Source organism: Carassius gibelio, chromosome A15 (assembly GCF_023724105.1).
Source record: "Carassius gibelio isolate Cgi1373 ecotype wild population from Czech Republic chromosome A15, carGib1.2-hapl.c, whole genome shotgun sequence".
Lineage (NCBI taxonomy): Eukaryota > Metazoa > Chordata > Actinopteri > Cypriniformes > Cyprinidae > Carassius > Carassius gibelio.
The window spans coordinates 4,807,263-4,827,511 of NC_068385.1; the positions used below are offsets into that span (position 1 = coordinate 4,807,263).

A 20,249-nucleotide genomic window follows, 5' to 3' on the forward strand; every position below is an offset into this window, starting at 1 on the left:
CTTAAATTGAGTAAAATAAAACAAAAAAATTATACCTGAGTATTTGTTCCAGTCAGACAGTGCATTACGATTAGCAGGATCCCAGGTCGCTGGCTTGTTGCTGTCTCCACCACGAGGCAAGGAAAGACGATCCCAAGGTCCAGGCCTAAAATGAAATAAATGATAAATGCCATATAAGTGATAAATGATAAATGGTTTAAATATGCCATTTCAGTGTCTGACATTTTGTGTCTGATATTAAGTGGAAAAGCTGGAATTAACTGCCCACATAAAAAATACTGTGGCATTATTTAATATGAAAGAACTCTGTATTCTTTCTTTGAAATATATAAATGCAGACATTTGGCAAACTGCATGTATGTTCTGAATTTACTGTTTGATGAGCAAAAAATAAAATAAAGCTAGGTGCTAAAATGTGATTCTTCAAAACTGAAACACTATATTGCAAATACTTTAGCAGTGCACGACTCACAATGCTGCCAGTAACCTCATATTCTTGAAGAAGAAGGTGATGTTTGTTTATTATTTCTTAAATTCAAAAAGGAATAAATAATACTGAAACTTAAATGACTTTATTGAAATCACCCTGGAATTACCCCTTTTGCACTTAAAGGCTCACCTTGCACTCTCAGAGTCACTACTAGGCTCTTCATTCAGCTTGTCCAAGTCTAGAATTCCCTTGACGGTTGGGGTTTTAATGCGAACTCCATACCTGGAACAGAAAGGGGAAAAAATAAAGGAATATTCCATGCAGAGTTTGAATGCACAGAAAACATCTGTAAATTTGAGTAAATTCCTACTGATTCTATGTACCTGGCTGATATGGAGTTTGACTTGCGTGGTTCTTCCAATTTAGTAGGGCGGTCCAGGTCTAAAAAGTCAGATTTTGATTTCTTGGTGGCAATACGGTCAGATAAAGAGGACACTCTTTTCATTCGAACCTGTTTTGGTCGAGGTGCTGCTTCTGGTGTCACTGGTGGGGAAGCCTTCATCTCTTGTTTGACAAGGAGTCCTTCCGGTAAAACTACTGAACTTGTATGAATTTTCCCAATAATAGTACTGTTACGAGGTGATGAGGGAATTCGGGAAACAGTCTTGTTGGGATCATAATATCCAGCCATAGCTTGGTTGATGATAGCTTGTGCACTATCTGCTTGATTAGATATATCTGAGGAGGTTACTATTTGACTTGTTGATTGTTTGCTAGATGGGCCATGTGTGCTAGCAGACTTTGTTCTTCTAGGTGTGGAAGACTCCTTCTTAATCCTTGGTTTTTTCACTCTATCTCCAGAAGCTTTGGCATTCCTACGTGGCTTTTTAACATCTGGTGCTGGTAGTGGAGCTGCTCCATTAGTACTAGTTGTAAGTAGCTGTGTAATGGTGTTTGAGGTCTGTACCAATGGGGACACAATTTGTGGGACTTGGGTTGGAATGGTGGCACCTGCAACTGGTGGCAAGTTCCCAGCTGCTGCGAGTGTTGCCGATAAGGCATTGCTTTGCAAGAGGCTGGCGATTTGTGTAACACAGTTATATGAAGGGGAATTTGGAGTTGGCAGCTGGAAGGTGTTGCTTTCAGGGTTTTTGACAAAAATCTGACCAAGACGATTAACAAGTAAAACATGTGGTGTAGGATCCACATTGGTTCCACCAACCTCTTTTACAGTAAGAATTGCATGACCTGGTAATGCTTGGGTAACCAACTGTTGTTGGGGTTCAATTGTTGATCTGGGGGTTGAAAAATTGATGGAAATTTTTCGTCCTAGAGCTGTTTCTTTTTGCATAGGTGTGGTGTTGTACCCATTGATGACACCAGAAGCAGAGGCTGGCTGAATGGCAGAAGGCATTGCTTGGCACAGAGCTGATGGCTGAGAAGTTATAGAGGAGGAGGAGGAGACTATGGCAACTGTTGTAGAGCCAACAGGCTGCGGGTAAGTGGGATGCAACGGGACAGACACTGTACCCAAAGCTGGCCCATAAGTCCCAAGGGGTACACCAGTGGCTGATGGTACAGACAGCATAGACTCTGGTTTCTGTGGCAAATGTGTGGGAACACATGGCATTGCCCCTCCAGGAACTGAAGAGGCAGGATGCCTTGTTTCAGCAGGTGGGTGTAATTTGGTTCTGAAACTCTCCATGGGTGGCAAGACCGTCTTACCCTCAGGAGTTTGGACTGGGAACAAGGACACATTTGCAGAAGGTGTCTGATTTGGGCATGCTGCAAAAGGAACGTGTGCAGAGGAATCAGAAGATAAAGGTTCAGAAGATGATGCAGATTTGGGTAACACTGTGGAAGGAACAGGATTTTGTTGCTGTAGACTCTGAATTCCATTCACTTCCATTAAGTCAGGGGAATCATCTTGCAAGTGGTTGTTTTGGTGAACTCTAGAGTCATCTATAGACGACACAAAGTGGCCACTACTAGGATCCAAGTACAATTCTTTAGGGTCTGGAGGGTCACTCAGAGAATCTTGGACTGGGACCAAATCAGTGAAATGTGCATTTGGTGAAAGAGGATCACATCTCTCCAGAATTAAGGGTGTCTCTGGTTCTACCATTAAATGAGGGGCTTGGTAATCATTACCATATATAGAAAATGCATGGTTTATAGGCTTTAGGTCAACAAAATTAGTCAAAGTGTCTTGTGAGTGTACAACCACCCTAGGGTTTGATTGCAATGTTTGAGTTACACCAAAAGAATCTTGATCAGCAACAACCTCCGAGTTGGACACGGGTTCTAACCAAATTGAAGAAAAATCAGAAACAGGATTTGGAAATGCCAAACATAGCCCATTGCTAGCAGTCTGTTCATGAGGCACAGCGTTGAGTGGTTTGTGTGGCTTTTGGGCTTGATTCGACAATTTTACACCCTGGTTATCATTATTAGCCACACTTGTATCACTCTCTGTCCCATCATCCACACCATCAAGTTGTGAAATCTGCCTTAAAGATGGAGATGCAGATGTCTGGGAGGCATCCCTCTGAGCCTTTGAAGTAACCACCATGCGTCTGAAGTTGAAGTAGTTTTCCATGTCCCCGTCAGAAGAACTATTACCCCAGTCATCCCTACAAGGATCAACGGGACAAGACAATCCCTGGGTAGACATTATGGACTTCTCTTCATCTGGCTCCCAGAAGTCTACCTGGTTGTCTTCACCTTCAACTACAATTTGTGCACTGCAGTTCATAGCAACACCTTCATTCAGTTCGGTTTCTTCAATTTCAAGTTCTGTTCTCAGCTCAGGTGCCACAGTCAAGTCTGCCTCTAAGTGGAAGGATGTGTAAGGGAAATCCCTGTCACTACCTAGATGATTACCTTTTTGTGAACCCAAAAGGTCTCTTAATGGCAAGGCACCATTTTCTGCTGGATGCTCCTGTGGTGATGCTATAAAATTATGTGGAAGTTCAACAGAGTCTATTTGATTAAAATCAAAAGGCCTTGGTCTTGTGGAGAGGTGGGTGGGAGAGGTGAGGGATCGTTTGGTGCAAGGGCTAGAGCCAATGCCACCTTGCTTTGTGGACTGTGAAAACAGTCCTGAGGTAGAATGGGGAGTCAATATTCCAGAACCCCGGACTGAGGAAGCACTTCGACCAACAGGACGAGCTGATGAAGAGGTCAGCTGGTTTTCAGTAGCACCAAGGGGGAAAACTGGGGAGGTAGGCTGGGAGGTTTTAGGGTGGTGGGAACCACCTGCTCTAGATGCAATTGGGCCTGCAGGAGATCCAAGAGTAGGGGAGGTCATGTGACTGCGGGTACCACTATTCTGTGGGTGTAGGCTATGCCGTCGTGGCCTTCGAGTGTCATCCAAATCACTTATAGTCAGGATGTGGTGAGGTTTGGTTGGGGCAGCTCCTGGTTAAAACAAACAAACAATCAACCATTAAAATGCTTCTTATGAACTTTGTGAAGGCCACATATGCATCTTCATTGAAATTATATTAACTACCTGGAGAAGGCAGTGGTCTGGATAGTCCTCCAGCAGGTCTTCTGTTCTGGGGGTATAAAGGGATTTTGGGACGAGCACCAAGGTCCGGTTTGGCAAAGATAGATAACGAGGTGGAATTTGTTTCAGTGGAAGGATTAGTTGAAGATAAAACCACTCCCGGGGCTTCAGATTCTAATGAAAACATATATCTTTATTTGATTATTCAAAAAATGCCATAAGCACAAGCTATCACTTTGCAATTAGTAATATTATTGACCTGATTGGGGGCATGGGCTGTGGGCAATTGTGCAGTTTCCTCCCTGATCAGTTGACTCTTCCACTGGTTTTTCCTGAACAGTTGGACGGACCTCCCTAACGCGAAATGTGTATTTGCATCGATTTAAGGGGTTCACAGTACTCCAATACCAGCGAGAGCATCTAAAAAGCAGAAGAAACAAAATATGTATTGATGTGCAAGTAGGTTCCAATACTAAAAGTGTCATAGTAGTAGCATGTCCATTATGTCAGGAGCAAACTCAAAAACAAACATAAAATTAAAATCTACTTACTCATAACCCACGGGGAAAAGTTTTCCATGACAGGCAGATAATTCACTCAGCTTTCCAAGCTTTTTTACTAGCAAAGAACCTAACAGGTGAACATTTTTGTTTCAAACATTGTGCAGGAATTGTACAATAATTTTTATACAACAGTGCATTACATTTATATTTATACACATTACAACATTGTGTTATTTATATATACTTCAACACTAAAAGACCAACCTATCATTAAATTGATTGACTCCGGCTCCAATCCAGTCAAAAACTTTCTGCGAAAACTAATCCCTTCAAAATCCACATAAACTCTCCGTAGTACTTCAAACCCTTGACCAGTGATGATCTGTTAAATTACAGAAGAAAAAAAAAAGTGTTCTCTCAGACCAGCCATGTAATACCAAGTTTCTATTTAACTGATTTTTTTTTGTAAATACTATAAACCAAGAATAAATTAGCAGCTATGACTAAATTAAATGCTATTAAACTGAAAGCTCACTTTTCCACTTATAAGGTCACGATGCTTGTGACAGAAAACTCTTTTATCATCCTGGAAGACACAGTTGCGAAAGCGGGCGCACATGAAGTGGTAGTTACTCTGGCACGAAGTAAGGCAGCAACCTACTGTTGCCCCAGTTCGGTTACACCGCTCACAGCGCTATGGAAGGAAAGTCATAACATTAGCAAAGCCAAACATTATATTGAGTTTAACTGATGGAAGCAAACTGTTCATGTTTAAATACTAAATTATATAATTTCAAACTATTACATTGTACATTAACAATCTATAAACCACCATGTTTGTTAAAGTTATTAACTCAAGACAGTACAATGTGTCACCAATGGCTCAGTTGAACCAGAATTACATGAGATTAATGACCTACCATCAGACGACCTCTTGCAACAGCACTGTGAACATGCAGAAGTGAACCATTGTCCTCCTCAAACACCTCTGCAGACCACATGGTGCAATTTACATGAGCCCATTCATCCTGCCCGAGATAGAGCAACCTCCCTGCATCCTGGGAAGAGAAATGTATAATACAAAGGATTGTAATTCCAGTTAACAGTAAGAGTTGTATACTGCAGTTTAATGACAATCCATCTGATAATTATAACTTTGTAAGAACCCTTAGGAAAAGTACTGTGAACCATTGCACCATTCCTACTAAGGCCTAGTAAAAAAAAAGCTATAATAAAAGGTAGAATACTGTGGTGAGTTTACATTGTATGTCTTAACTACTTACACTGGCCTTTGCATCACCGTATTTTTGGCACAGAGCGCACTGTCTCTCGTCGTCTTTTGACAAAACTGTTTCCAGGTCAGATTTAGTAGGCCGAGCCTTCTTCCCTGGGAGAACATCAAAATCCAACGTTAGTCAAACAGGTTTTATAAAGAATTGTTACTCTTTCTCTAACATTAGACAATTTTGAACATTCTTTATAGACCCTCTCCACCCGGCACACTGGAGGTAGTGCTTTCACTAGATGCTAAAAAGGCTTTTGACCGGGTGGAGTGGGGCTATCTTTGACACATTATGGAGGTTTGGATTTGGCCATAAGTTTATACCTTGAATCAAACTTTTATATACGTCTCCATCGGCTGCTGTATGCACTAACAATAATATATTTGCTTACTTTAAGCTACAATGTGGCATGACACAGGGTTGTTCTTTGTCACCACTTTTATTTGCAGTTGCAATGGAACCACTTGCTCTAGCTCTGAGACAAAATGAGTTGCCTCATTTACAGAAGAGTAAATGAATGCCTATTGGTGATAGGGTCAGTCTATCATCTTTAGGTTTGGTTCCTTTTAAAATTATCCCTAAGAAATTCAATTACCTTGGAGTTTGCATTATACGCAACTATAAAGATTTATATGTGGCCAATTATCAGTCTCTCTTGTCCAATCTAAAGCAAGATCTTGAGCATTTGGACCACCTCCCACTGTCATTGGGTAGAATAACGAATAAAGTAGAGGTGAATGTACTACCCAAGTGTTTGTATATTTTTCAGTGTCTTCCGATTTTTGGAAGCACACAACATTCCAATATAAAATAATTTTTTCTTTATGGATATTGATTATATATTGTCTTTAGGTCTGGTGTTTGGGGAAGGAGGGCTTATTTGTGCTTTTCTAAGCTGTATAATATAAAAAAACCTTGAACAAAATCCAAAGTTATGATAATTTGCACTGCTTTCCATATTTTCCTTTCACAATCATGAATGGCTACTAATGTCATTCAATAATTGTGTGTTTATTTACCTTTTAGGTTAATTTGTAATGCCCTTGGGTCCATAAAGTATCCTGTAGAGTTATGGGCTAAAGGTGTGGACACATCCTCCTCTTCTCCCAATTTAACATCCACGTGTCTTCCAGTCATCTGTGGGGCGCCGTCCAACATCTTGTGACATGCATCTCTCTCACGCCATTGAGCATAAACATGTTCATAATTTGGCGGCATCACAGCATGCGCAAGCATCCCGCTGTACAAATAGAGGCATGTGTCATTGCCAAAAGAAACGGTTCCAGCGCATACATGAATGTTTATTTCAAACAGAAAGAATTTGATGGTGCTTACGCTGGCAGATGTTTAGAGCGTGGATCCCATACTTTAGGGTCCCGACTGTTAAACCAACCATATACTTCCTCTAAGAGCTAAAAAAAAAAAAAAAAGATTGAAAAGCAGATTTTAACCACGAAAAACAAGAGCATTTCTAGGACTATACTTTGAAATGCATGCTAACATATTAATTTGTTTTATCTCATGTGATTGGACTGCCAAAAGTAAAAAAAAAAAAGTTTCATGCAAGATTAAATTAAACTTCTAGATGATAAAACTAACAGTCACTATTTTAAACAACTGTCGTGTCAAATAGCAACTGAAATTACAGTCATAACATGACTAAAACACCAGACTTGTATTTTTAAGAAGTGCATCATTAGTAATGTTTTCACAGAATGACCTAAGCCACCCAGACTGGTTGGGTAAAAAAAAAAATTTGATTATTTGTAATTACATATGTAAGAATCTGACCTTCCAGTAATACGAGCGGGCAAGGGCAGTGGGTCTTTGGTCCTCTGGTAAAATTTCCTCATCTTCCATGTGATTGCGAATTACTTTCACCACATCTTCATGAAAGGATTTCTGCTTGGTAAAGGCACAAACTAAATCAACATTCCTATTTTTTTATTCTTCTGTTAAAACAATGGTTTAAAACGAACCTTGGAATATGGACCAATAACTATGGCATTTTTCAATTTAGCAATAACAATAACAAATACATTTTGTGACTCAGAAGGCAAACTTTGAGCTACAGTGCTAAAGAGTTTCTCCTTATGTTGATCTCAGATCTAAGACAAGCACAGACACTGACCAAGGATGTGTACAGGCCTTCCTCAAACTTCTTTCCAATAGCACGGAAGTCACAGACAGGTACATTTTCATCCACAGTGTTCAGGGAACCCATTGTAGTGCACTACAAATAAAAAAAACAAAATACCAGAAATCTGTAACTAAGCAGTGTTCCTTTTTATAGACGTCCTGTTTATTTCCTGTAAAAGATTATACACACACACACACACACAGACATATACATATACATATATATACATATATATATATATATATATATATATATATATATATATATATATATATATATATATATATATATATATATACACATTTCCTCTTGATTTGGCTTTGTAAGACTGGACTGGAACGATTAAAAGCACAAACCGCAGAAATTCTGCACATTCTGACTAATGATTTTCCAAGACTTTTCACAGTTGATCACAATGACTGATGCTGGTTTGAAAGAAATGACTAGGACTATATGAATCGTGACTTTTCTTTAACTTCTCAGACTATTAATTCCAATGGCTTTATTCACAGAATAAAAACATTTAGTTGGAATTTTAATGGACATGTGTGAAATAACAGTACATCATTCTAACTGCATTTTAAACAATCAACGGAAACAGACTGCTGCAATTTTAAAAGGTTTATACTAGGTTTAAAAGAGGTTTTAAAGCCAAAAGCCTAATTTGGATGGTAATTGTTTCACATGGGATGCAAGTTTTTACAACATTTATAGGAGACTGTAAATTATTTAATTGCAAACCGAATCCAGAATGTCGTTATTTTTTCCCACCACTAGTATAAAAAAAAAAAAAAAAAAAAAACAAACAGCACAATTAGTTTTATTAGTAATAATAATAAAAAATTCAATAAAAATTCAAAAATGGTAATTTAATTGCAGCCCCAAAGCACATCTATTAAAATATTTAAAATGACCATGAACAGAAACAGTCTCGTGCCTTTTGCATTTAAATCTTTATCACAAGCAATCCCACAGGTCTTAATGAACTTTGTTTTTTTCTGCTTCCATAAAAGTGAATATATATATTGTTTTCCTTGTTTATCTAAAAGTGCTCTTTTTCTTGTTTTAAACCTAGCCAGCAACATGTGTTGTGTGTGAAACGGCTTTAATTAGTATACATTTATTGTGAAATGACTGCATTTCTGTGTCAATCCATGTTCATTTTTCCTGCGAGAACATTAACAATCGCTGCACTGCTGCAGACGCACTGCTCCATGAACGCACTGATGGACCGCAACCTTGTGCAGTATGAACGCTGGAATCCGTTAACATAGGTGTGTGTGAAACAGGCATTATAACATAACACCAGAGCACTGCTGTGTTTACCCTCATCACGCCTCGTAGTCGCTGCTTAGAAGTGCAACATTGTAAAGGGTCCGTCTGAAACAGTGTCGCGCCGCCGCGGCGCAGCATAACGTTTGTTCAGAACGTTGAGTAATTAAATACATCGGTATGGCGGTATATTAAAAATGAACATCGTAACGAAAATATACACCAGTTTTCGGTAAGAACCGGTATACCGCCAAGTACTATACAAAACCATATTAAAATATATATTATATACAATTATATACATATAACATAAACCAAACAAATAAGAGGTTGCATTAGCTTGTTTCTGCTAATCTCCACATTTTTTAATGACATCCATCATTTTGAGAGACAAGTGTGTGTCTATTTTCCTATTTTTAAACGGTAGATTTAAATAATTAAAATAATAAATAAGATATTGTTAAACATGACTATTCTTATTATTCCAAACATATGACATGTTATTTTCAACAGACAATCATGTGACTAACCCCATGAGCATCACAGAACTCTGCTCCACCGTCAATAATCAATGGGTTTTAACACGGGTGCCATGTAATTTTATTTGACAGACGGCCACATGAGAAACAGTTACTGTCCGAATATGGCTAAAGAAATGTCATAATACCATAATCCTATACAATTTTTTTTTTTTTTTGGTAAAACTTAACAAATTGCATAATAGCAGGCATATTACTAGCATGTTGAACGTTTATTCAAATTTATAAAGCATATATAAATGACTTATTCTGCAGAACCATATTTAGGTCCCTAAAACTTACACCATTTCTAAACTTAACAACTACCTCACTGACTATAAATAAGCAGCCAATAAGCAGTTTAATCCTTATTTAATAGTTACGTTAATAGCGAGAATTGGTCCCCAAACTAAAGTGACTTTTTTTTCTATTTATTCTCAGTTCCAGAGTATTGATTAATCTGGAACTTATCGTAGTGAATGTGCTCTCTAAGATTATCATTATTATTATCTTTACTTTACTACAACCCTACTATCTAGGCCCAAAAATATGGAACATAGGGAGTTTCAAAGTCGTCATCTGATTGGTTCAAATCAACAGGATGTCAGCAAGATGTGTGTCTTCTGGAGATTTTGATCAACAATAATGTGAGATGCCAAACCCCATCACGGAACAAGAAAACCGCAGAGTTTACAAATGAGAAAAATGGTTTATCGGAATCAAGTAAACACTGTATTTAAGATGTCAACAATCTAGAAAATGTTTATGCGAAACAAAGCAAACTGCTTTTTGAAACAATGGGCTGCTGCAACATTTTAAAAGAACGGCATACTTGGTTTAGGAGAGACTGGAAGCCCACCTTTTTGCAGGTGACCAGGTGCTTAGTGGGGCTGGAGCTCAGCAGGCAAGAAAGCACCCTCTCCAAGCCAGTCTTCAGCTCCTGGTCGAGCAGTTCCCTCCAGACTGCTCCATTAACGTCCTCTCCATCAGGCTGCTCTTGTAAACACGGCTGACAGGAGTACACCACACTCTCAGGCAGACTCGACAAGATTTCATACAAGTCATCTGTGAGAAGGAGTCAGACACAAGCCGTTGACTTCCTGACATACAGTTTTGTTGATCACAGAGAGAGCACTGACTTGTATAAATTAATTTTGTAAACAAATAGCTTAGATGTCGTAAACTACTTTTGTCATGTTATTGTAGTTTAGCTTGCTAAATTTCCCAGGGCTGTAGCTTTAGTGTAGTGAAGTTTCATTAAATGATGAGTAACTGTTATTTTAGCTTACTACATTTTCCAAGTAGCTTGCCCAACACTTCCCACTGCTTAATAAGCATATAACGGTTAGAAAACTCACATTATTACTCAGTTACTTCTGCTTAATATTAAAGAGTCATATATGAACAATATATTTAAGAAACTTCAAATTATGATTTGCACAAAAAAAAATGTGCAATCGGTGGGAAAGTTCCACTGTGTTTGTCTTATAAGTATTGGGAAATGCAATGTGATGCTTGCAAAGTGATAACCCTGTGAACGGAGTAGTTTAATAAATACTAAAACGGCACAATGCTTTCTCCGTGGATTCAAAAGAATGCTTTTTTATTTCAGCCACATACAAAAAAAAAAGGGAAAAAACATTTATAATGCACAATAAATCAATATAAAATATATAATTGCCTAAAAGTGTCATTGCAATAAAAGCCGAAAAGTCGTATTATATTTGATGGATAAAATAAGATAAAAATATGATAAAATGAAGTATTTAAAAATAAAAATAAAATAAATCAAATGCATCAGATTCTGTCACTCACTCACCTGTCAGGCCTTCACATTTAGCATGGACCCAGTGGTTACACGTGGAGCACTGCATCATCTGGCTTTCATAGTCATTATCTTCATAACACTTGAAGCACATGGTGCAGTAGTTTCCTACACGCATAAGAAAATGTTATCTGACTGTGCAGATGGGTTTACCACACATTTTATTTTTTCACAGAAAGGATACATAATTAAAAGGTCAGTGTGGCGGACAAATAATTATTTATTTTAAAAAAATCTTGTTTTATGTCATTGCGCCAACTAAGATTATCTTTAAAGCAGTTAATTTACTATTTCAAGCTAAATCAATTAACTACATGTTGGAAAATTGTATTTGCATTATCTTTAATAAAATTAATTATAAATTGCACACACACACACACACACACACACACATATATATATATATACACATATATATACATATACATACACACACACACACACATGTATACATATTTAGCATGTAACGATTCACTGAACTCGCGATGCGATACGATTCACGATACTAGTTTCACGATACGATTTTCTCACGATTGTTTGTACAAAATGAGATTTAAGAAAGATAAATGAAAAAGTTTCCTTTTATTTCATTCTCACTCATGCAGACAAAATGCTGTACATTTCTTTCTGAAACTGAAATATCTTTGTCAAATAACAAAACTAAATTGAAATGTTAAAATAAATAAATAATACAAATAAAATAAGTCTTTTCATACAAACAAACTAAGGCTTTGCCAGTGCTCTTTCCTAGCTTAGAATATATATATATATATATTTTTTTTTTGATGTTTTTTTTTATTGTTGATGTTTTTGTTTTTGAACAAATATCAGCATATCCACATTTTCTGGGCAAAGCTGAGATCTCTGCACATTCACAATGTCCCCTGCTGATGAAAAAACCCTTTCACTAGGGACAGAGGTGGCTGGTGTGGAGAGATATGCTTTTGCTATACTGGATAGCAGTGGGTATAGCCTAGCATTCTCTTTCCACCACTTGAGTGGACAGCTATTGAGGGAAATGGATGTTTTAGCTCTGTACTTATTCTTTTCTGCATCAATCTGACTGATGTGCTGTGCAACTGGTTCATCGAAAGTCCCTCCAATTTTTCGTCACACAGCACAGTGGTGGCCGTTTTGAGTGGCTTTAGAAGCTTCACTATGTCCTCCGCATCACGGATGTCTGAGCCATCCAAAGTATCGAGGTCACGGACATTTCGTCGAACGTCGTTGCTCAGTAGAGTTGCTGTCACAGCCGCTTTCTGTTCGAGATAGCGTTCGATCATATCCAGACTGCTGTTCCAGCGCGTAGCCACATCGATGATTAACTTATGTGGTAACAGTATCTGTTTGGCTGCGAGCGCAGCTGTGGCTGTGGCGCTTCGGTGAAAAAAGGCAGCAATACGCCTCACTCTGCCCAACAAACGGCTCACGCGGGGCACACTCAAACCCGCTTGGCTGGCAGGGGGGGCCAGCCCAGCCTAAACATGTATCGTGATTCGTTTAACATCTCAACCGACACGAATCGTCACATATTATTATCGATTTTCAACCGGCTCGGAATGCATCATTACATCCCTAATACATATATATACATACATACATACATACATATACACACACACATATATATATATATATATATATATATATATATATATAAATTAGGACTGCATGATTAATCACATGCGATTGTAATGTTTTTTAAAGAAGTCTCTAAGGCTTATTAAGCCTGCATTTATTTGATCAAAAATACAGAAAACAGGAATCTTGCAAAATGTCATTACAATATAAAATAATGGTTTGTATTTTAATATCATTTAAAATATAACTTATTTCTGTTATTACAGTATATACATGGCCCTTCAGAAATCCCTCTAAAATGCTGATTATTAAAATTATAAATGTGGGCAACTATTTATATTATATTATATTTTTGGGGAAACTGCGATACTGTTTTTCAGGATTCTTTGATGGTTAAAAAGTTAAAAAGAACAGCATTTCTTCAAAGAAATATAAATCTTTTCTAACAATTTAAATCTTTGCTATCACATATTAAAAATGTAACATCCTTGCTGAATAAAAGCTTTAATTTTTCAAAAAAAAAAAAAATTTACTAACACCAAACATATGAATGGTGGTGTAAATTGTTAGAAAAGATTTCCATTTTAAACAAATGCTCTTCTTTCATCAAAGAATCCTGAAAAAAGGTTCTACAAAAATATTAAGCAACAGAACAGTTCCCAGAACCAATAATAAATCATCATATTAGAATGATTTCTGAAGGATCATGTGACACTGAAGACTGGAGTAATGATGATCACAGGAATAAATCAGATTTTGTATATTAAAATAGAAAAACGTGATTTTACTTCATAATAATTTCCTGTATTTTGATCAAATAAATGCAGCTTTCAATAGCCTAAGTAACAAACTTTTGAACGGTAGTGTTTTTGCATATATACAGAGATAGAGAGAGGTAGAGAGCACGAGAGAGAGAGAGCATAAACATATACATTCTCAATATAAAACCCAGTCAAATTATATCATTTTGTAATAGCACTACACACATTAACCATTCCTTAACAACAGGAATCTTTACCCCTGTGAGAGTCAGCTGAATAAACCGATGTAGAGCGTAGGCAACTGACAACTAAGGGCACGGTATTATGAGAACTCAAAAAATAAAACAAAAAGTCCCTGGTGTTTCTAAAGAGCACATCACGTTATTATTTGGGTTTCCACTGAGGTCCTAAGCTTGAGCTCATCTGACTGGATGGGTGATGAAAATACTCTTTTATGTAACATCCTTTTTATCTAACATCCGTGAAGAATGCTGAAACACCCGCATAATTTATTATAGGCCTATATAAAAATCTAACTGTCAGCTTGTAAGACCCTACAAGTCTCACCTTGATCAAACAACCTAGTGCAGTCAGGACACAGACCCTTGTCATGATTCCACTCTGTGTCCCAGCTCTTTCCTGGGGTCACGCCACAACTCTTGCACCGGATGCATGTCATACAAACCTAAAAAAAAAAAGAAAAAGAAAAAAAACAAATTTTTAGTTCCCCCAAAAATGAAAATTTGATGTTTATCCGCTTACCCCAGGGCATCCAAGATGTAGGAGCCTTTGAAAACCAAGTATTTAACACAAACCTTTGCAGTCTATCAGTCTTATAATGGAGGTGAATGGGAATCGCGACTAAAATATACAATAAAACCACAACACAAACAAAACCATTGACACTCCTAATTAAGATTGTAAACAGAGTGTTAATAGTCCATTTGAGAGATAGGTGGCGGTAACGCACTTATAAGTCTGCGATCTGCCATAAAGCAAAAAGAAGAAGAAGACGACGACGTGTCACGCTCCTGCTGCTGAGAACTCGCTCAGGACAGTTCGGACATTGTGTGAATCAGAGGTAAAGGATATAGATACTGTTCAGTTTTTTGGCACAGACCAATCATTTTGTGTCTTAACACATCAATGTATCGTCATGAGCTGCAGGGTTTAATTCGGTTTTGTTTATGTTTTTTTTTTTTTTATGTTTTAGCCGTGATTCCCATCCACTTACATTATAAGAGTGACAGACTGCAACAGTGTGTGTTAAATATCTCAGTTTGCTTTCTACTGAAGAGACAACGTCACCAACACTTTGGATCCCCCGGGGGCAAGCAGATAAACATAAAATATTCATTTTTGGGTGAACTATCCCAACTAAAGTTAACTGAAGTTAACTTTAACTGAAGTTACAATGTAAACAATAATTTACGGTCCTGTTTTTGACATTTTGCCTGATCCTAGCAGATCTTCCTGTTAAGTTGAACTTTTATTTAGTCTAATGTAATATCGTGGGAGCTGAGACAGCAAAGCATGCTGAAAATATTTTTGTTGAACTTGCATGCTGAGGAAAGTACCACTGTGGTTAACTTACCCAAGGCTTCTTACGTTTGCTGGGTTTGGGGTAGTTGGGACCCAGACAGGCAGGATGATAATAATTCTGACACCTTTCACATTCCAGCAGAGGCTGCACAGAGATCAAGCACACAAAAAAACAAAAACAAACGGTGCCACAGTTGTATTAGAACATCTATTTCCTTTAAACTCTTAAAAGGTAGTGTACATATTTTTTTGTCGTCTCTGTAGGTTTAAGGGAAATATGCTATTTGTAATTTTTTTAAGTTATTAAGATTTTTTCCCAAAATAAATAAATACATCTATTCAGCATTAAACTGACCAAAAGTTACCTCTATTATTTCACAAATGATTTCGATTTCAAATAACTTCTGTTCTTTTGAACTTTACATTTGACAAACCAAAAAGTACCCATCGTTTGCACAAAAACAGAAAGCAGAACAACTGTTTTCAACTGCTTATAAGAATTCAGCTTTGGCATTACAGTAATAAATTAGACTGTAAAGCATTTCCTAAAAGAAAATTATTTAAAACTGTAATAGAGGTTGAAAAAATATTACTGTTTGTACTCTATTTTTGAATATAGCTTCTATGACCAGATTTTCACAAAATGTCATAATTCTACCCTACACTTCTGAAGAACTTCGGTTAAGGCAATCTGAACTTCTTATTCTTAGGTAAATCTATTCAGATTAGAAGTGAAGAAGAAGAAGAAGTGAAGTGACATTCAGCTAAGTATGGTGACCCATACTCAGAATTTGTGCTCTGCATTTAACCCATCCGAAATGCACACACAGAGCAGTGAACACACACACACACACACACTGTGAGCACACACCCGGAGCAGTGGGCAGCCATTTATGCTGCGGCGCCCTGGGAGCAGTTGGGGGTTCGATGCCTTGCTCAAGGGCACCTAAGTCGTGGTATTGAAGGTGGAGAGCGAGCTGTTCATGCACTACCTCCACCGGCCCGAGACTAGAACTCACAACCCTTCGATTGGGAGTCCAACCCTCTAACCATTAGGCCACGACTTCCCCTATTATTCCCCTATTAGTGTTCACATTCCATGTTTTGAAGAGTCGAAATCTACCTTGGATTCTTTATTCTTGCAACCACAAACTCGGCAGAACTTGCAGCGCCGACAGCACCAGTTCTCCTTGTTCTCCTCTAGTGGGCGCTCTGAAGGGTCCAAGCAGAAGCGATGAAAAGGCTCACAGCAGACCTGACAATACAGCATCTGCAAAACATTGGTTGGCATGATGACAAAAATATTTAAAGGTTCCCAAAATATCAGTGAAACTTCCCCATTACTATAACCAATTCCTATTTCTATTTAAACATTTTGCTGTAATGAAGAGCATGAAGGACAAACCTCATGTTGGCCTTTACTGGCACACAGCAGGCAGACATACTGGGGCATGAGGGGTACTGAAGTAAGGATGCTCAGACCTCCTGTCGCCCACACGCTCTGCACACTACAGTCCTCCTGTGGAGAGAGACAGAGAGGAATAATTTGAATGCATTAAGACTATTCTGCTGGGTAACCCTGATCTTCCCATAACAGAATCAGGTGCTGCCATCTAGTGGCAAACCACCGCAGTGGCTGCACATCTGTGTAGATTACAAATGAAATATCAATCTATCCCACAGCATGAAAACATCTTCAGAGAACCACTTGACTTCCATGTTCAATTTTGTAAAGGAATGTAGTCATTTACCTTAAAATCAACACGGATCTTGTGTGTGGGCTCTATGGGCTCCTGTTCTCTCTCTGCAAAACCATTGGCGAGGGCTGCAAGGACGCTGGGCGGTGTCTGTTCCTGAGGGCTCTGCAAACAGAGGAAAAATGGGAGCTGTTTTCGCTGCGTTGATAGCATTTTGGCTAAGTTAAGACAGTTTTGAGAGAGTCAGCAGATATCAACAATTTGAATACCTTCTCAATTTTCCGCTTAATGTGTGGAACCTTGTGGAAGCTTGTTCTGCGATGCCGCACTCCCTCGTCAAAAACATCGCCGATGAAGTCGTCCAATGACACAAAATCTGTGGTGCATTCAATACAAACAGAAATGTGACTTTGAAAGCAATGATGCATGTTAATTGGATTCCGGTTCCATATATATATATATATATATATATATATATGGAACCAGTTTTGAATAAAGCCAGTTCAGAGTTTCCGGTATGGGAGCTTGTCTCCAGCACAAAACAGAAAATCTCATAATTCAGATTTTTTTTTATCTTGCAATTCTGAGAAGTGAATCACACATGCGCTGTATCATCAGCTCCTTGGTTCTTGAATCGGTGCGTCTGACAGAAACGGTTCTCGGTTCAGTGTAATGGTGATCAGAAAACTGATGCAACCGGTTCTTGACTCGAGAACGATACGGCAGTGGGCGTGTACGCTCGTTATCTGGCTCTGCTGCACAAATTTCCACCGCCGTTTTTATTTAGGACCGGCCTTTATTTTTCTGTGTTGGCCACGCCCCCGGCCACTATAAGAGGCCCGGCGTTTAACATATATAACGTTTAATATATATATTAGGGGTGCTCCGATCAAGATCGGCCGATCGTTAATGCGCATCTCGTCAGTAAAGCTGGTTATCTAGTCAGCGGTTAATTCCATCAGATGCGTGATTTTCAAAAAAAAAATTTCAGAATTATGAGTATATATGTAAACTAGTAATCCTTCAAAAAAATATTCAAATTGTGTGATGAAAAAAGTGTATTAATTCCTTCTGCGAAGGTAATAGAAAAATAATTTTTCTCTCTCAATTTGGACTTTTTAACAATTTCAAGATAACTTGCACATTTATATCTCCTGATTCAGACTTTTTTTCCCTCAGAATTGTGTGAAAAAAAAACCATTTAATTGTGAGATATAAACTCGCAAGAAAATCTAAAATTGCGAGAAAAGTCAGAATTAAAAAATGTTTATCCCTAAGGTGAAAATAAGCTTCCATGCTATGGTCTAACCTGAGTTGCGAAGGCCAGGAGTTCTTCTGCGTGCTGGGGAGGTGGAATTTGATCCTCCTATCCAGTCAAAGTCAGAATCGTAATCCAGCAGGTCGCAGTAGGAACGTGGTTTTACGTGTCGGCGTGGCTGTTTCCGCACAGACGGACTGTCTCCCAGAGAGGCTGGAAACATTGGAGCGATTCCATCCCCAACCTCACATTCCTCATTACTTGAGTAACCCACACTTATTGATGAGCGCCGCTTCTTCACATGCCCTGAAAATAAAGACATGTTTTAAGCTGACACACAGAGGATAAATAGTGCAGTTCATTTTGAATGCTTGCATTCGCTCTAAAACATGTTCTTACCTTTATGGATTTTGCCACTTAGCCTCAAGGCCTTCCTTTTCTCAACCTGATCACATCTCTTGTATCTTTAAAAAAAGAAAGAAACAAAAGCCTATTTAATGTGGACAGGACTGCACCGATCTAAGTTTGAAAAATACAAGGGCCTTGAATATGACACAAGCAAGAAAATCACTTCACAATACTGAATTCAATTTTTCAGGAACAGATATAAAAAAATAAATAAACATTCATTTTATTGACAAATAACAGGAATGTTGCCTTGAGAACTGAATAATTTTGAAAAATAAATGTTTAAGAACTAAAATGACTATAAGTGAAATACAATTAAGTTATGTAAAAAAAAAAAAAAAGTCATAAAAATGACAAAAATTACGAAAACTTGAACTAAAATGAAATTTTATTAAAACAAATTTATAAAAATAAACAGCTCATTTCAAAATATTAAAAAAATACCATAATAGTTTATAAATAACACTGGCTGTTAAGCAAGGTAACACATTTTTCTTTATGAACTGTAATAGTGTATAAATATTAGTATAATAACAAATTTATTGACAAATGTGATATGTAAAAGGAGGCTTCGGCCAGTAACTGCACGACTAAACTATGAGTCTCAAGAAGTCATAGCAGTAAAATACCAGAACACAAAAATGAGCATACTTACACACAGCACTGCCGTTTTGTGTTGGGGCCGCCAAACTTGGGCTTGTCCAAGCAGTTTATGCACCTTCCACAGTCCTCCTCATGCAGACAACCTTTACACTCCCCACACCGTCGGGAACGGTTCCCATATAAGTGAGCCCTCCCACGGCGAAACTTGGGTGTCCTGTGTTCTTGTAAAACAGGGCTTTCTGGGTCAGAGTGAGACTCAACTCCTGTAAAAGTGACAGAAAATGGCCAAACACAGGCTTGATACATAATAACAAAAAGTATTAGACACTATTATCTCATTAGCTCTAGGTCTATTATCAGATCCTTTCTTGGGTTAATTGCTCATCTTAGCAGTGAAAGTGCTGGTACCTTTTCCTGCAGGTGAAGGGGATATATCGGATCTCTCGTGCAGGGGAAGTGCACTGAGTCGGGGGATGTCGTCGGGGACCATAGCACGAGGCTGACCCAAAACCACAGCCGCAGCTCTGCATACATGCTTAATGCGAGGCCCTCCTCTGGCAGGTTCCTTATGGAGCGATTTATAAAGTATAAAAACAACAGTATTGAACAAATTCTCTGCTGTTATTATACTGCACCTAGTCACCTAAAGACCAAATCAAATCAACATGTATAGCATTGCTGAAAAAAAAGGTTTATTCAGTAGAATTATCACAGTCCAATTCTATCTTCTTGTTTTATATATATATATAAAGGGACTCAGTACCTGCTCTGGAGAAGCTTCAGTCTTGTTGGGACAGGCATTTTCAAGCCGCTCTTTTGGTTTTCGTCTCTGTCTCTTTGTTGCAGTGATTCTTCCCTCTGGCAAGAGCTACCGAAAATGTGAGAATAGATGAAAATAATATTATATATCATTATTC

The 20,249-nt window shown here is 38.0% G+C and overlaps 1 protein-coding gene across 1 annotated transcript in view; it reads right to left on the reverse strand.

Annotated features, from left to right (window-relative positions):
- The window catches only part of LOC128028980 (histone-lysine N-methyltransferase 2B), a 43,809-nt gene that overhangs the window by 13,454 nt on the left and 10,106 nt on the right, over window positions 1-20,249 (reverse strand). The window contains exons 5-31 of the mRNA XM_052616402.1: window positions 20,096-20,200; window positions 19,741-19,897; window positions 19,385-19,595; window positions 18,721-18,785; window positions 18,373-18,627; window positions 17,333-17,439; window positions 17,118-17,228; window positions 16,772-16,885; window positions 16,490-16,636; window positions 15,419-15,511; window positions 14,392-14,509; window positions 11,477-11,590; window positions 10,517-10,722; window positions 7,859-7,960; window positions 7,519-7,629; window positions 7,063-7,139; window positions 6,747-6,967; window positions 5,728-5,831; window positions 5,365-5,502; window positions 4,980-5,138; window positions 4,709-4,826; window positions 4,493-4,571; window positions 4,201-4,361; window positions 3,945-4,115; window positions 814-3,850; window positions 620-712; window positions 36-145 (exon numbers count right to left, since the gene is read on the reverse strand). Coding sequence (XP_052472362.1) covers window positions 36-145; window positions 620-712; window positions 814-3,850; window positions 3,945-4,115; window positions 4,201-4,361; window positions 4,493-4,571; window positions 4,709-4,826; window positions 4,980-5,138; window positions 5,365-5,502; window positions 5,728-5,831; window positions 6,747-6,967; window positions 7,063-7,139; window positions 7,519-7,629; window positions 7,859-7,960; window positions 10,517-10,722; window positions 11,477-11,590; window positions 14,392-14,509; window positions 15,419-15,511; window positions 16,490-16,636; window positions 16,772-16,885; window positions 17,118-17,228; window positions 17,333-17,439; window positions 18,373-18,627; window positions 18,721-18,785; window positions 19,385-19,595; window positions 19,741-19,897; window positions 20,096-20,200 — 6,484 coding nt within the window. The remainder of the gene's footprint in view (window positions 1-35; window positions 146-619; window positions 713-813; window positions 3,851-3,944; window positions 4,116-4,200; window positions 4,362-4,492; window positions 4,572-4,708; window positions 4,827-4,979; window positions 5,139-5,364; window positions 5,503-5,727; window positions 5,832-6,746; window positions 6,968-7,062; window positions 7,140-7,518; window positions 7,630-7,858; window positions 7,961-10,516; window positions 10,723-11,476; window positions 11,591-14,391; window positions 14,510-15,418; window positions 15,512-16,489; window positions 16,637-16,771; window positions 16,886-17,117; window positions 17,229-17,332; window positions 17,440-18,372; window positions 18,628-18,720; window positions 18,786-19,384; window positions 19,596-19,740; window positions 19,898-20,095; window positions 20,201-20,249) is intronic.